Genomic DNA, 17,405 nt, shown 5'->3' with positions numbered 1-17,405 from the left:
TAATAATGGCGCAGTTCATTTTAGAAATAAATAATGTAACATAAAGTGAAATGTATTCTCTTATGACTAGTACCCATTTTATCATATTTATCAGAGCCTATTGGCAAAGCAATGAACTGTATAATAAACACATAGCACAGATTTCTGAAGCATCATTACCGTATTTACCTGAGATATTTTAAAAAAGCATTTCTCTGTCACAGGATTCATAATCAAAGGAATTTTTGCACCGTAAAATTCACATCCATAAGTATATTGAGAATCCAATATATTTAGCTCATGTCTGGACGATCCATCTGTAAAAAAATATATATATATACATTTATTCTATAAAATATAAACATGTACTTTTACGATAGAAAGGACTTTCCAAGGTATGTTCACATTGATGGTAGACTCCATACAGATTTCCACACAGGTTCCACACCAAAATCCACCTAAAATGTGTTAGGAATCCAGGCCCCATTGATTTCTGAAGGAAATCTGACAAGGATTTAATTTCTGCTTCAACAATTGACATGCTAATTCTTGATGAAGATTTTAGCCGGGTTCACACGGCCGAAAATGTGTGGAATGTCCCACTCAAGTAATTGTGTCAGATTCCACATAGATTATCATGTGGATTCCGCCTGAAAATCCAACTGTATACCAGGTCCACAGGATAGAGAATAGGTGTCTAATTGCAGGGGTACTAACCACTTGGACCTCCACCACTTAGACCCCTGTTATCTCCAGAACAGGCCGTCGTTCACCACTGAGCACACGGGCCCCCACCTTCCAAGACATATAGAAGATATGACAGTCCACTCAGCCAATCATCGACTGAGGTGGGACTCTGCTACGGCGGGTGATTTACTGAGTGGGCAGTCACTGTCAAGACCAGTTTGTCTCAGAAGCTGGAAACCAGAGCTCCCAGTGGGGAGAGATGGGCTCCATTCTGGAGATCGCAGGGGGTTCAAGTTGCTGGGCCCCCCCAATCAGACACATCTCCTATCCTGTAGAAAGGGGATACATTTTACATAACTGGAATACCTCATTATTTTCCACTTTGAGAACTGACATGTCTGTTCTTTATGAAGTTTCCATATGAAATAATGTGGAATTGAAGAGCATTTTGATTAAATCAGAATCAAAGAATTTTTTTTAAATCAATTCTCTAACAAATTTTAGTAACTGTGAACATACCCTTATTGTTCCATATTAGCTGATGTATTTTGATTTTATACATGAAAAATTGGTTAAAGAAACTTAAAAAAAATTGCTGTTTTCAATTCATGCTTTGTTCTATGGTGGCTTGTTCAACTACAAATGGAAACCATTAAAAATGAATACTCTAGTTTTCCTGTACTTAGTGATGCCGAATATGTGTATCCTGTATAACGTATGATGCTGCAATAGCACAGAGATTGCATTTTAGCTTTATATGTATCTACTTTCCTTAACTGTATAAGACATCTCAGTAAGGGTTGTGATCATCCAAGTACAGGAGACCAAATAGGTCCAATATAGATCGAACACCAGTTGGAGGTAAATGAAGGTCCACAGGTAATATTCGTATGTTTGTGGTAACTAATGTGACTACTATGTGATATGATTGTATTGTTGCCTGTGTTTGTAGAGGTTAGAAGGGATCATATGACCTGTGTGTTCCCTTTGTGTATCCAAATACAGATCACCCATAACAGTCTGATTACAGGTTTCCCAGGTGCCCACTCAAATGCAAAAACAATTGAGGCTTCTGCACTCGAGACACAGCATTTCAGACAGGTTATTTCAGTTCCTACAGTACAGGGGGGGGGGGGGGGGGGGAGGCTGTCAGTGAGATAACCCAATCTATTTGATGGCTCTGTGTAAAGGAACTGGCAGTACTAACGTAGAATACAAAGATTAATGGGCTAATGAGGACAACATCATCAGCTTTATGTGGGTCAGGCAATAAGCGTCTTTTGAATGAACTTTTAACATGTTGCATTGATGTGTCAAAAGTTGAGATTGGTAAGGGTCTCAATGCTGAGCTAGTTGAAGCATGTGAGTTCTAGTCGCTCAATGCAGGAGATGTGACCCATAGAGGATAATGTAGCCTGTCTCCTGTAATGGGTCAGACTGTGTACCAAGCCAGGGAGGGAAGACTACTTTGGAGCACTTTACTAGGCTGTATCTAATGATTGGAGGGGATCTCAACACTAAAACCCTGACTGATCTTAATTTTTGAAATGTTTGTGCGACATGTCAAAAGTTACATTTAAATTAAAGGGACACCTGAAAGGAAGGGTAACCATTAATCCAATACCTACTTCTGTTATAAAAACCAATTTCTTTTTTACAGAATGAGGTTCTTGAAAATGACATTCATTGTACTTCACTTAATTCAAGAAAACTACTCTGACAATTTACATATATGTTCATATTTACAATCAACAAAAATTTAGCATGGTGTTATTTTACATATTGGCATCAGAAAAAAAGAACAAGATGTGTTATTGTAAGGACATTGGAGTAGTACCCCTGCAGGCTTCAGGCCTGTTACTTCAAGCTTGTGTACTTCTGGAAGATTTATATATTTATTCCAGTAGTTCTCTTTTAGTGATAAAATGGTATTCAAAGTATTATCTGTAACAGTTATGGTTGTGCATTTGATAGCATAACAATAATTTAAAATGTAAAAAAACAAATAAAGATATAAATATGCCCTTGAATATAATATGACAGATAGAATTAATATCCAATATCCATTGCTGGCTGGATTAAGATACATTATTGGCTGGATTAATATACATTATTGGCTGGATTAAGATACTTAGAAAACAATGAACATTTCATGTTTATTTATTTAAAGGGTACCTCTCATCAAATAAACTTTTGATATATTTTAGATTAATTAATGTTGAATAACTTTCCAATAGCATGTTAATTAAAAATATGCTTCTTTCTATTGTATTTTTCCCGATCAGTCCTGTCAGCAAGCATTTCTGACTCATGCTGGAGTCCTAAACACTCAGAGCTGCCAGCCTGCTTTGTTCACAGCCAAACAGGCTGTGAACAAAGCAGGCTGGTAGCTCTGAGTGTTCTCCTTTGTGAACAAAGCAGACTGGCAGCTCGTAGTGTTTAGGACTCCAGCATGAGTCTGAAATGCTTGCTGCCAGGACTGGTAGGGAGACCCCTAGTGGTCATTTCTTCAAAGTGGAAAATTAAATAGAAAGAAGCATATTTTTTAATAACATGCAATTGTAAAGTTATTCTGCATACATTAATCTATAATATATCAAAAGTTTTTTTGATGAGAGGAACCCTTTAAGCTTTTTTCTTGCTTACTTATTACCTTTTTCCTTCAGGTAAAACTTGATGGTTCTTTTCCAATCAAAATCAGAAGTCTCTCGTACTTTCCGGGATAAAATGTTTTCCATGACATCACGAAGATAAAGTATTTGCTAGAAACAAAACAATGCAATTGATATTTCCATAAATGCCAAATTTATTTAGACACAGTTTTGTATACTGTACAAAACATAATTTTTTGTTGTTTAGAAAAACATAGCTGCTCTCTTCTAGAAACAGCGCCACCTCAGATTGTGTGTCGTATTGCAGCTCAGTTTTACTTAATGGGGTATGCCGTCCTTCGGTATCTTATCCCATATCCAAAGGTTAGGGGATAAGATGTCTGATTGTGTGGGTCCTGCCGCTGGGACCCCCCTCGATCTCCCACAAGGGGCGTGGTGTGATGTCGCGTCTCTCTTTCAGAAAACCAGCATTTCTAAGATTGAGGCAGCACCAGTGACAGAATACCAGGTGCTGCATGGGGATCGCGGGGGGGGGGGGGGCCTCAGTGGCGGGACCCCCGCAATCAGACATCTTATCCCCTATCCTAGTTTTTTTTTAAATTAGTTAGTAGTTAGTAGTTTTTTTTTTAATTATCAGTAGTTAGTAGTTTTTTTTTTTAATTATTTCTCAGTGTTGGTTCCTCTGCCGATTTTAGTGTAAAATGTTTAGAAAAAAAATTGGGTCAAATTATAATACATGTATTGGGCCTATGCATCCAATGCCCCCTAAGCCCCACACCTATTTTAGAAAGTGACAAGAACAGTAAAATATGGTGAAAAGTTGCACATTTATGTGAAAACTCAGTTTGCATAAGAACTTGCAATTTTTGTATGTCAGAACATTGCCCTTTTGAGTTTTATAAACTTGTGCTGTGCTGTATTTATTCAAAAACTAAGGCTATGGTCACACAGGCAATGTCCGCATGGAAAATTTCCATGCAGACATTGCTCCGACAGTGGGGCAATGCATTTCAGTGCGGACTCCGCAGAAAGCATAGACATGTCCATTCTTTGTGCGGACTTTGGAATCAGGATTTTTGTACATGGAAGAAATTCCATGTACAGCGCAACAGAATCCCATTAAATGAAACCAAAAGAAAAAGAAACCACTTGAGAATGGACCATGTGTAAACTAAAATGAGTTTGATTGAGAATAATATCAAGACATATAATGATTACACACACAGCGTGGACAAACAAAAAGTGGGAACCAGGGAGCAGGGGGAGATAAAAAGAAAATAACAATAGTATATATAGTGTCCAAGTGTGCTGAACAATTTAAAGTGCCAGCAACGTGCCATGAGTAAATTGGACCAATATCTTAAAAACGCACACAAAACGGATCACAGAGAAAACCAGATATAATAGTGGCATAAAACAGTGAGACTCCCTCCGCTCCCCAGTTACCCACCAGACCTCCAACGTGTTTCACCCAACGGGGCTTTATCCTGGATAAAGCCCCGTTGGGTGAAACGCGTTGGAGGTCTGGTGGGTAACTGGGGAGCGGAGGGAGTCTCACTGTTTTATGCCACTATTATATCTGGTTTTCTCTGTGATCCGTTTTGTGTGCGTTTTTAAGATATTGGTCCTATTTACTCATGGCACGTTGCTGGCACTTTAAATTGTTCAGCACACTTGGACACTATATATACTATTGTTACTTTCTTTTTATCTCCCCCTGCTCCCTGGTTCCCACTTTTTGTTTGTCCACGCTGTGTGTGTAATCATTATATGTCTTGATATTATTCTCAATAAAACTCATTTTAGTTTATACATGGTCCGTTCTCAAGTGGTTTCTTTTTCTTTTGGTTTCATATTTAGAGTATTTACCACAGGACCCTATACATCTATGAGCATATCTCCTCCCCCCTTTTTTGGTGCTCAGAATCCCATTAAAATCAATGGGACTCTGCTGCTGCAGAATCTCTGAGTAGAATTTTAATGTGGAATTCTGCACGGAAATTCCATTGTGTGAACACAGGAGCAAGGGTCTGGAAAGAGACAGTAATCCCCAACTGCATATAGACAACTGCTCAGTATAATCCCAGCATAAGAAAACAAATCATTAACATGAGGCATCTACCTATTTTAGTGTAGACTTTTGTAAACCTGGCTTTAGAAATTTGCTTTTATATTGTGAAGTACAAGCTAATTCTTCTATAAAAATGGAAAAACTTTACATGTAATTATAAATTTATCATGACACATAATGAAAAGTAAGCAAAACCATTCTTAATTATAAAGCTCCTCTAAGTAAATTTTGGAAACAAAAGAGAGCGGCCGGACAATTCCGGCTCCCGCTGACAGCGGGACTGCGCCTGCATACAGTCTGCAGTTCGGCTAACCGCGGACCTGGTTCATGCCGACTGCATCATACCTCTGTGTGCATAAAAGACCCTAGGGATAGTATTTTCTTCCCCACAGGAACAAATACCTTGCATATATTACACCTCGCAGGTTTTACTAGGGATAGAAATTTCTTTCAGGTTCCTGGGTCACTGTATTTATCTATTTACATATTATGCTATTGATGTCACTTTGTACTTAATTGACTTCTCTACTGTGCATATATGGAAATGTTCCTTTCTCTTAACAGTTGATGGATATGGATGATTAACTATATAATTCATATCCTCTCGGTCATTGATTTATTCTTTTGTTTATACCCCCTGAGGACGTTCGCTATATGCAAGCGAGCAGAAACACGTTGGGTGTTGATTACTTTCCTCTATAGGTGTGCAATTAACTGCACCCTCTAGTGAGAGGTGGCTTGGGACTGGCTGGGCCCTGTAGAGCCCCGAGTACACCTTGTTGTTGTCTTTAATAAGACCGAGTTGTTTTCATAATCTTGTCATAACACATAGACACTTGTTATTACATTTAATTTTGACATTAAAAGTTAAGTTTTATAGAGCACATCCCGGACACTAGCAGTCCTATCTTTCATATTATTTATGCTGGATGTATCAATCGATACTAGGGGCATGACGTAGATCCCCCTTCAATGTTCTACGTTTTTTTGTATGACGGTGTAACAAATTTGTGACATGCATGTGGACATATATTTTATAGGATCAGGCAAAATTCATACCATAATTAAATTTTCTAGTTTAAGCCTCTGTGACTGGGAGAGTGTTTCTTCCATATTTTTCCAATGTCCTTTAGCAGTGATAGTAGACAGTTTGATTGCCATTGCTGTATACTTCTTGAGGATACGAGACTGAGTTCTGCGATCCTGTCTAATTTCAAAAATAGAACTTTCAAAGTCTCTAGTCCATTGGTAAAGCAGGCCGAGAACTACAGCTTGGGTTGGGTACTAAAAGAAAAAAAGTAGTGTATCATGGTTTGTAAATGTACAGGACCGATTTATAGAAAATTGTTGTTGGTTTACCACTCGCCAATTAAAGGGGTACTCCCCTGGCAAACTTTTTTTTTTTTAATCTGTCCATTTCAGGAACTGTCTGGAGCAGGATAGGTTTGCTATGGGGATTTGCTCCTACTCTGGACAGTTCCTAAAATGGACAGAGGTGTCAGCAGAGAGAACTGTGGTCAGATAGAAAGGAAATTCAAAAAGAAAAGAACTTCCTGTGAAGCATAAAACAGCTGATAAGTACTGGAAGGGTTAAGATTTTTTAATAAAAGTAATTTACAAACCTGTTTAACATTCTGGCACCAGTTGATTAAAAAACATTTTTTTTTCCGGGGAGTACCCCTTTAATACTTATGTCAATATCACAAATCTAGATTTCAGAATGTAAACCTCAATAATGCAACATCCCCCCACCCCCCTTTACACTCATTTGTGATCTATTTTGTTGAGGTTTTTTTTAACAGAAAAGATACAAAGGTTACAACATTTTGCAATTTTGTGGAATTTATATGTGTATTATGGAGTTGCAGTGTTTAATGGTAATAGATCATGTACAATATGAATCATTTGTTTGCAATACCTTTTGCGTCCACTCATCTATAGCCATTCCTTGATTAATGTCTTCAATGACGTCATAGATTTTGTTATTTAATGAAGTACGTAGGCTGCTGTGCAACTTACTGAGCCAGGCACCTAAGCTAGAAGTAATGGCGACCTATACAATGGAAACAGAAATTATCATATATTATTGAACTTCAAGCTGAATAATTGGAGTGAAAAGGGTTTCACATGTCACATGTTCTCATTGGTAAGCAATGCCGAAAGACTAGTTTCAAAACAAGTTAGTGAAAGGAGGCTTTTAACAGATAATAGGTGACAGGTAGTAGTCACCTCTTCATCCAACTGCAAACACTCTCCTGCATATCCTGTGACGGCCACTGCATTTATTCTTAAACTAGGTTCCTTATATGATATGGTTCGATTCCTTTCCTGGGATATGCCAGCCTGTAATATATTGGACAAAGATATTAGGCAATTTATTGAAATTTGTGATATTACATTTTTAGAATCTTTGCCAAACTTTCATGACCAAACTTCTGAACGTCATAATGACATGTAAAAGTTTGTATCGGTGGGGGTCTAGTTCCTGAGACCCCCACTGATCGCTGGAATTAAGAGGCAGAAAAGTTGTGCCCCTTCATCTCCGTTGTGTACCTATTGTATGTCCACATTCATTTTTAGGGGACAGTATCTCCTTATATACACTACCCAACAGAACCTGTATGGCAGTACAAGGAGGCCATGCATCTCTTGTTTAGGGAGACAAATGACCTCTGTTCACTGCAGAGAATGCTCTGTGTACTACACCTTATACTACAGTTCTTCAGACTCTGAAAGGTCTGTGATGACCTCATGGTCGAGCGTGTTGGATTTTTGCCAACTGACCTTTAGTTTTAGGAGGGATAAGCAGACGCCAGAACAGTATGGCTGTGACTTACCACTCTTTCCCCATAGACAACACATAAACAACATCACATGGGGAAGTCGGACAACTGTAATGTAAATGTATGGGTACCATAAAGGGAATGTGTCACCTACACTTTTTTCCTGATTAGAGAAAGATACTGAAACATGTTTTTTTTTACTAATCTTTTTCTATTTTCTGATTGTAATTTTTTTAATATCATTTTTGGGCATTATTATGGGAAGTTGCTATTTTGTGTGAGCTTCTTTTAACAGCATTTAGTGATATGTTTTACAGCACGACCGATGGACATAGACATCAATAGACATGACCTGTCCCATTTAGATAAATTGCAGACATTATTAAAGGGGTTAGTCAGGAATAGAAAAACAGAACTAATTTCTTTCAAAAACTGCTCCACGTCTGTCTTCAGGTTGGGTGTGGTATTACAACTTGGCTTCATTCACTTCAATGGAACTGAGCTGCAGAACCACACCCAACCTAGAGACAGATGGGGAGTGTTTTTTAAAAATAAATTAGCTCTGTTTTTCTATTCCTTAAGCATTCTCTGTGACCTTTTCAGAAGCTATTTTACAGGGAGGGGTGCTGTTCTCTTCTGTGAATGGTGGTGTACCCAGTGTTATTTATATACTGGTGTCACCTGTTACTGTACTCCTGCCTGTGCTTAGAGAAAAGGCATTATTGGGAAATAAACTGTACAGAACAGGAAATCAGTCTCAGCTTAGCTTTAGACCTAGTAGACAGAATGAAAATTGCAAGATTTTTTATTTATGAAATATAGATAGTAAAGTAGAATTTTTTTTTTTTTTTACATATATATAATCTGTGCAGCCAAGTTGTAATACCACACCCAACCTGAAGACAGACGTGGACAGACATGGAGCAGTTTTTGAAAGAAACTAGTTTTATATATATATATATATATATATATATATATATATATATTTAACAAAAAACCTGGTTTCAATAATAGGTTATTTTCTGATTATACTTTCCCTTTAATTGAAATCCTTAGAAAAGAAAATATGCATATTAGCCTTTCTGAGCAATGAAGGGATTTTTTATGCTGTACTAGCAATGCTTCTACCACCTACTCTGGCCGATAACTTCGCCTTCGCGTCTAACAACTTCGCCCCCTTCATAAATATTCACCATGCTTCCTCAGCACATCTGTGAAGGGAGTGTAGTTATGCCTATATTGCTTTTTTAAGGAATACAACAGAACAGCTGCACAGATTTTATCAAGTAAACTGTGGTTGAATCAGCATCACATGGACTATTACCCTGTATATTCAGGTTAGTGCGGTTGATGCTGTTATCAAATTCCCCTTAAAGAGTACCTGTCATCAAGTAAAAGTTTTTATGTAGTATTCCTTATGTAAAAAGAAGTCTTGTTGCAATATATGTTCATTAACAAAAAAGAATATTTATATCAGTTTTTACCTTGCTAAAAATAGCCACTAGGGATCTCTCTTGCATAGTGTTTTTCAGGTGCTGCATAGGCCGCTGCATAGGCTTAGGACCAGTGCCGGACGGGCACTGGTCCGTTTTCCGGAAGTGCGGCTCTGCTCAGCTATCGCTCCCTGCCTGTCAACCATGCAGGCAGGCGCGAGCGCTGTGTGCGCGGCGCGAACGGTGCTCTGTGCGCAGGGACATGCGCATGTGCTCTGTGCGATGTCCCTTCTCTCTGTATGCCTCACAATCTGCATAAAAGAGAGTAGAGGACTCACAGGCTGCCTGCCATGATTGGCTCCCTGTTCTATGCGCACTCATGAGACCGAGCGCAGCATAGAACAGAGAAGGGTGGAAGCGTTACCATGCAGGCTTCAGGTGACGTCACGCTTGCCGGGTAACGCCCCCCTGCAGCAGTTAACGCAGTGAGTAAATGAGCAGACTTTATAAGGCTATAACTTGATAAATAATGGCCCAAACTGAAAAATAAACAGTGATATGGACTCCGGATGACAAGAGGGAAAACAAAGAGCAGTATGTTTACTTGGTGGCAGGCACTCTTTAAGTATGCAACATTTTTATGAAGATGTGACGGCAATGCAACTTGAACTGTAATAAAGTCTGTAGAATATATAAAGCTTATCATTAAAGGGGTACTCCGCCCCTAGACATCTTATCCCATTTCCCAAGGATAGGGCATAAGATGTCTGATCACGGGGGTCCCACCGCTGAGGACCCCCACAATCTCGGCTTCGGCACCCCAGACATTCAGTGCACGAAGTGAACTTCGCTCCGTGTGGGATGACTGGAGATGCAGGGCGGAGGCTCGTGATGCCCCCTTAATGCAAGTTTATGGGAGGGGGCGTGACGCTGTAAACAAATGCCGGGTGCAGCAGGGAGATTGTGGGGGTCCCCAGCAGTGGGACCCCCGCGATCAGACATCTTCTCCTCTCTCCTTTGGATAGGGGATAAGATGTCTAGGGGCAGAGTACCCCTTTAATCCAAACGCATATATTTTGCAGGCTATCGAGAAACATGCCAGTGCATTTATTTTTTAACTTGGTTCTATGTATATAATGGTTTGATTGCTTTCCTATAAAGAGTTTGACTCTTGAAAACCCTGCTGATCTAGTCTTTTTGGAAAAATCATATTTTTTACACTTTTGTCTATAAATGTTACAATTAAAAAGTATAATATTAGATAAAATGAGATTTAACTTACAGATTTTAATGACCTCTGAAATATACTTTCTGTGTCAGTGACATGTGTTGTGCTTCTTTGACCTGTTGATAGCCAACCTTCATTTCCAGATCGAACACTTAAAAAATCAAGAACTGGTTCTGCAGCTTCAACTTCCTCTTCATCAGATATCACACTTTCCTCCTCTTCAATTCTCTCTACTTTAATAGAGGAAACACCACTAAACAAGCACCTGAACAGTGAGGAATTTCAAAGATTACTTTCTGCATCAAATTTGGAAATGTTCAGTGTGTAAAGCTTGAGACAGATGGGGCCTTTTTAAAGCCATCATATGTCCTTAGTGCCAACAGATTGACAGCCATGACTTAAATTTAATTAAAAGGATAACAATTAAATCCCCATGATCCTAATGATGATGTTACTAGATAAAAATTACTCGGTGTAATCTTGTTATTACCTGAAGATACACAAAAGCAAAGTGTATGGTATTGTCTCCCAATGCACCATTCCTTTAATTATATGTTTCCTGCATTAACACTATATGTATACACATGTGTAGAACAAATGTCTTAGCACAGTGGCTAACACAAAACTGTGGTCATTTTTTTAATCCACATTCAGCATTATTATTTGCAAGAAGAATACAGTACCTCAAATGATGGTGAAGATATTTGGTATCATAGGGCCTGCTAAGCACAGATATCAAGGCCAGATCTGACAAGAAGTAGAATCGAGGGAAGGTCTGTCTCATTCTGCCAAGGTAAGAATTTAGAGCACAAAAACAAATCTCAAGTTCCTGGTAGAAGTGTCTCAGAAGAACATCTTTGGGAACATCTCCTGTGCAGCAGCACTGTGTAAAAGAGTATTAAACATATGTTTAATTAATTTGACGTATATGCATTTAGCTTTCCAATCTAAAGTCATTTGACATTCCTCTGTTATTCCTGTTAGAACTTATGAATAAATTGACAGGTGAGTCTGTCATGAGTGGCCCTGAATTAAGGGTTAATGTTCAGGTGTTTGGCTAACGCATCATGAGTTGCTGTGAAGAAGCACAGGCCTATCAGCAGGCTTGTACTTATGGCCAATCACACCTGGTCTCAGCGTCCTAAACCTTCTCAGCTGCACACAAATACCCAGTCAGTTTGTATCTCAAGTTGTGTTCTATTATATTCTCCTTGCTTGTTTGATCCTATGTATTCTGACCTCAGCCTGTGACATTACTGTTCTCGGATTGGGGCAATTACTATTCTATGATCGATTTAGTACCATTGCTGTTATCTTGTTTGGACCTGGATTGTTTGACCACTCTCTATCTGTTGGTGTGTTTATCCACTTTCTTGCCTTTGTATCCTGACCTGCTTCTCTGATGTCTGTACTGCGTTGTTTATTATTTTTAGGCCTTGTTATGCCCCAGCGCTTATTATGAACAAGGACTGCCGTGTAGTTGAGGATTCATCGTTTAGGGCAGATACTCAAGTAGGCAGGGAAAGTAACTGTGAGAGAGCTTAGGGCTGCACTTATCCCTGTACGACATGACAATGGGGGAGATTTATCGAAGGATTTAGAGCTCTTTTTTTTGTGTAAAAAAGTCACACAAAAAGTCGCATCTGCACCCAAGCAATTTTTTGTGCGACTTTTGGCTATGTAAGCAAAAATCTACAAAAGAGCTTACCAAAGCAAATTTCAGTTTTCACTTTGCAGTGGTCAGGGATTTATCAAGTGCGACAGTCGCACAAAAGTCTCAACCACCTCCAAAGCAGCATAAATGTAAGCCAGCCCGGACCTGGCTTACAAAACTTGTTTTGGAGAGCGGTATTTCATATTTCCGGCCGGGAGCCGAGACCACAGCTCCTGTGGGAAATATGAAACCACGTCCCCCGCACCACCGCCTATCTTTACCTCGCTGCCGCTCGTAGCAGCCCCCGCTCCACATCTCCCACCTGCTGGCCAGCCATTACAGGACTACAACTCCCATCATGCCCTAACAGTGAGGACATGTTGGGAGTTGTAGTTGCAATGGCTGGTAGTTGCGGGCATGTGGCCGGGGAGCGGAACCCCCCCTGCTTATTGCCAACCCCTCCCCCTGCTTATTGCCAACACCCCCCCCCCCCCTGCTAATTGCTAACATCCCCACCTCGGCCACTCTCCTCCCGTGTGTGTAATGTCCCCCTCACCGCCGCCTATCTTTGCCTTGCCGCCACTTGCAGCAGCCCCCACTCCAGATCTCCCACCCGACGGATAGCCGTTACATGAGTACAACTCCCAGCGTGCCCTGTCAGTGAGGACATGCTGGGAGTTGTAGTTGCAACAGCTGGTAGTTGTGGTGGGTGGCTGGGGAGCCTAGCTGGCCGGCTGCGAGCAATATGAAACTACACTGTAACTTCATATTTCCCGGTCTGAGCTGTAACTGGCTGGTCGGTCTCGACCAATTACAGCTCAGGCCGGTAAATATGAAGTTACAGTGTAGTTCCATATTCCTTGTAGTCCTGTAATGGCTAGCCAGCGGATCTGGAGCGGGGCGGCGGAGAGTCAAAGATAGGCGGCGGTGAGGGGGACGTTACACACACGGAAGGAGAGCAGCTGCAATGGGGGTGTTGGCAATTGGCAGGGGGGGGGGGAGTTGGCAATGAGCAGGGGGGGGAGGGTTGGCAATAAGCAGGGGGGGAGGGTTTGCTCCCCGGCCATCCACCCGCAACTTCCAGCCGTTGCAACTACAACTCGCAGCATGTCCTCACTGTTAGGGCATGCTGAGAGTTGTAGTCTTGCAACAGCAAGCGGACGGGAGGCTGCCTCCAGCTGTTGCTAAACTACAACTTCCATGATGGGAGATGTAGTTTAGAAATGGGCTGCCTCCAGCTGTTGCTAAACTACAACTTCCATGATGGGAGTTGTAGTTTAGGAATGGGGTGCCTCCAGCTCTTGCTAAACTACAACTTCCATGATGGGAGTTGTAGTTTAGAAAGGGGGGCCCCCAGCTGTTGCTAAACTACAACTTCCATGATGGGAGTTGCAGTTTAGGAATGGGGTGCCTCCAGCTGTTGCTAAACTACAACTCCCTGTTAGGAAACACTGGTTTATGGGCGTTTTCTTTAAGGGAGGGCACTATAAATGTACTAACCTATTTTTCATGTTTTTTTCTTAGCTTTTTTTGATCCGTGTATGCAGAGGACTTCTTCGGATTCGGTGGACTACGTCATTGACCAGAATTTTTTTATTTAGTATTAATAAAATGGCTAATGGAGGCTTGTGGGTGAGTGTTTTTTGGAATAAAAGTTTTTAAAAAGTGTTGTGGTTTTTTTGTTTGTTTAAATTTACTTTACAGGCTTAGTAGTGGAATCTGTCTTATAGACAGAATCCATTACTAAGCCAAGGCTTAGCACTAGCCACAAAAACAGCTAACGCTAACCCCCGATTATTACCCCAGTACCCACCGCCACAGGGGTGCCAGGAAGAGCCGGTACCAACAGGCCAGGATCGGCAAAAATGGCGTTCCTGGGCCTTGGCAGTAACAGGCTGGTGTTATTTAGATTGGGGAAGGCCAGTAACAATGATGGGAGTTGCAGTTTAGGAACGGGGTGCCTCCAGCTGTTGCTAAACTACAACTCCCTGTTAGGAAACACTGGTTTATGGGCGTTTTCTTTAAGGGAGGGCACTATAAATGTACTAACTTATTTTTCATGTTTTTTTCTTAGCTTTTTTTGATCCGTGTATGCAGAGGACTTCTTTGGATTCGGTGGACTACGTCATTGACCAGAATTTTTTTATTTAGTATTAATAAAATGGCTAATGAAGGCTTGTGGGTGAGTGTTTTTTGGAATAAAAGTTTTTAAAAAGTGTTGTGGTTTTTTTGTTTGTTTAAATTTACTTTACAGGCTTAGTAGTGGAATCTGTCTTATAGACTGAATCCATTACTAAGCCAAGGCTTAGCACTAGCCACAAAAACAGCTAACGCTAACCCCCGATTATTACCCCAGTACCCACCGCCACAGGGGTGCCAGGAAGAGCCGGTACCAACAGGCCAGGATCGGTAAAAATGGCGTTCCTGGGCCTTGCCAGTAACAGGCTGGTGTTATTTAGGTTGGGGAAGGCCAGTAACAATGGTCCTTGCCCACCCTGGTAATGTCAGGCTATTGCTGTTTAGTTGGTATCTGGCTGAGAATGAAAATAGGGGGAACCCAACAATTTTTTTTTTTATTGTTAAATTATTTATGCAAAAAACATTCGGGGGTTATTCGTATTTTCATTCTCAGCCAGATACCAACCAAGCAGTAACAGCCTAATGTTACCAGGGTGGTTGAGGACCATTGTTACTTGCCCTCCCCAGCCTAAATAACGCCATCCTGTTACTGCCTAGGCCCAGGAGCGCCATTTTTTTTACCCTCCTGGCCTGTTGGTACTGGCTCTTCGAGGCACCTCTGTGGCAGTGGGTACCGGGTACTAATTGGGGGTTAGTGCTAGCTGTTTTTGTGGCTAGCGCTAAGTCCCGGTTTAGTAATGGTTTCCATCTATAAGACAGCTTCCACTACTAAGCCTGTAAAGTAAATTTAAAGGGGTACTCCGTCCCTAGCATCTTATCCCCTATCCAAATATAGGGGATAAGATGTCAGATTGCGGGGGTCCCGCCATTGGGGACCCCTGGGATCTCCGCTGCAGCACCCCCTATCAATACTGCACAGAGCAACCTCGCTCTGTGCGATATGACGGGCAATACACTGACCGGAGCATCGTTACATCATGACTCTGCCCCTTGTGACATCACGGCCCGCCCCCACAATACAAGTCTATGGGAGTGGGCGTGGTGGCCATCATGCCCCTCCCATAGAGTTGCATTGAGGGGGCGGCCGTGACATCACAAGGGGACGGAGCCGTGACGTCACGATGCTCCAGCCCCTGTATCGCCGGTCATTACGCACAGAGCGAGTTTGCTCTTCGCAGTAATGAAAGCAGAGTGCTGCAGCGGAGATCCCGGGGGTCCCCATCGGCGGGACCCCCGCGATCTGACATCTTATCCCCTATCCTTTGGATAAGATGCTAGGGGCGGAGTACACCTTTAAACAAAAAAACAACAACACTTTTTAAAAATGTTTATTCCAAAAAAACACTCCCCCACAAGCACTCGTTAACCATTTTATTAATATTAAACAACAAAAAAAAAAAACGCTGGGCATCGATGTAGTACACTGAATGCGAAGAAGCCCTCTGCATAAACGGATCTGAAATAATAAGAAAAAAACACAGCAAATTGGTTTGTACATTTATAGTGCCCTCCCTTAGGAAAAAGCCCATAAACCAGCTTTTCCTAACAGTGAGCCTCCAGCTGTTGCTAAGCTACAATCCCATCATTTCCAGACAGCTGTCTGGGAAAGATATAAGTTGTAATTTAGCAACAGCTGGAGTCTCGCTGTTTCTAAACTACAACTCCAGTGGTGAAAAATTAGCCCTCACTCATCCCCATATACGGAAAAATAAAAACGTTAGAGGGGTCAGAATAGGACAATTTTAAACATGCTAATTTTCATATAAATAGTTATAATTTTTTGAAAAAAGCAAAACAAAATCCAACCTATATAAGGCCTCTTTCACACTGCCACAAACTCCTGTCAGGCACTTTTTTTTTGTGCCTTAACGGACGTTATTTTTGATCGAGCTCAACAGGAAACAATGGGTCCCGACAGATGCCATTCCCTATTATGGGGTCTGTGGGGTAATGTTGTTTTTGACGGGAGTAGCGGGAGGAAAAAAACGTTGCATGATGTATTTTTCCTCCCGCTATGCTCCAGGGTTCCCGGATGGACATCACACATTTTTGCCCCATATGCGCTTTTCCCCCGCACCTAAAACCGGGGTCGACCACGGTTTTAGGTCCAGTTGTAAAAGCGCATATGGGTCAAAAATGAGTCGACTGAACCAAACGTTTCACTGCGGTCGGCTCATTGAAATGAATTACATACGGGAGCGCATAGAAAGGCATAAGGGAGCGCAAGTTTTAGCTCTCCCCTGCCGTATGCGCTCCCGTATGGGGGAAAATGTAATGGGAACCCAGCCTAAGCACAACTACCTTGAATTCAGTCAAGGGCAACTTCTGCATGGAGTTTGCATATTTCCCCTCTGTTTTTGTAGGATTCCTCCAGTCTCCACCCACATTCCAAAACCATACTAATAGGTTGACTAGTGTCCTATGAAATTGGCCTTAGTGAGTGAGTCTGAGAAGGGGAAGTTAGACAGTAAGCCCCATTGGGTCTCAACTGATGACAATTTATATATAATGATTCAGAATGTGTCGGTGCGGATCTACAACATTGGAACTTGTGTATGGCATGGTTTATCCTGACTAAGGCTGTGATCACACCACGTTTCGTTAAATACGGTTCCCGTATACGGCTGGGAGGAGGGGGCGGGGCTTAATCGCGGCGCCCGCGATACATGTCTATGAGCCAAGCAGAGTGAACCGCAGCCTCCGGTCGGCTTTGTTTTCGGCCGTATGCGGTTTCCCGACCGCAGGCAAAAACGTCGTCGACTCATAGACATGCATTAAATACTGTTCCCGAATACGGCTGAGTGCGGGCGCCGCGATTA

At 41.4% G+C, this 17,405-nt stretch overlaps 1 protein-coding gene across 4 annotated transcripts in view; it reads right to left on the bottom strand.

The window, feature by feature from the left end:
• LOC130362045 (uncharacterized) overlaps positions 1 to 17,405 on the bottom strand; it is a 207,908-nt gene that overhangs the window by 89,612 nt on the left and 100,891 nt on the right. For all 4 annotated transcript variants that reach the window (XM_056565942.1, XM_056565941.1, XM_056565944.1 and 1 more), the window contains exons 39-45: positions 11,477 to 11,676; positions 10,848 to 11,058; positions 7,579 to 7,692; positions 7,268 to 7,402; positions 6,409 to 6,633; positions 3,320 to 3,428; positions 169 to 296 (exon numbers count right to left, since the gene is read on the bottom strand). In XM_056565942.1, the coding sequence (XP_056421917.1) occupies positions 169 to 296; positions 3,320 to 3,428; positions 6,409 to 6,633; positions 7,268 to 7,402; positions 7,579 to 7,692; positions 10,848 to 11,058; positions 11,477 to 11,676 (1,122 nt within the window). The remainder of the gene's footprint in view (positions 1 to 168; positions 297 to 3,319; positions 3,429 to 6,408; positions 6,634 to 7,267; positions 7,403 to 7,578; positions 7,693 to 10,847; positions 11,059 to 11,476; positions 11,677 to 17,405) is intronic.

Source organism: Hyla sarda, chromosome 3, assembly GCF_029499605.1.
Source record: "Hyla sarda isolate aHylSar1 chromosome 3, aHylSar1.hap1, whole genome shotgun sequence".
NCBI classification, from domain to species: Eukaryota; Metazoa; Chordata; class Amphibia; order Anura; family Hylidae; genus Hyla; species Hyla sarda.
The sequence above is the reverse complement of the archived record's forward strand: the minus strand, read 5'-3'. Positions and strand labels throughout refer to the sequence as shown.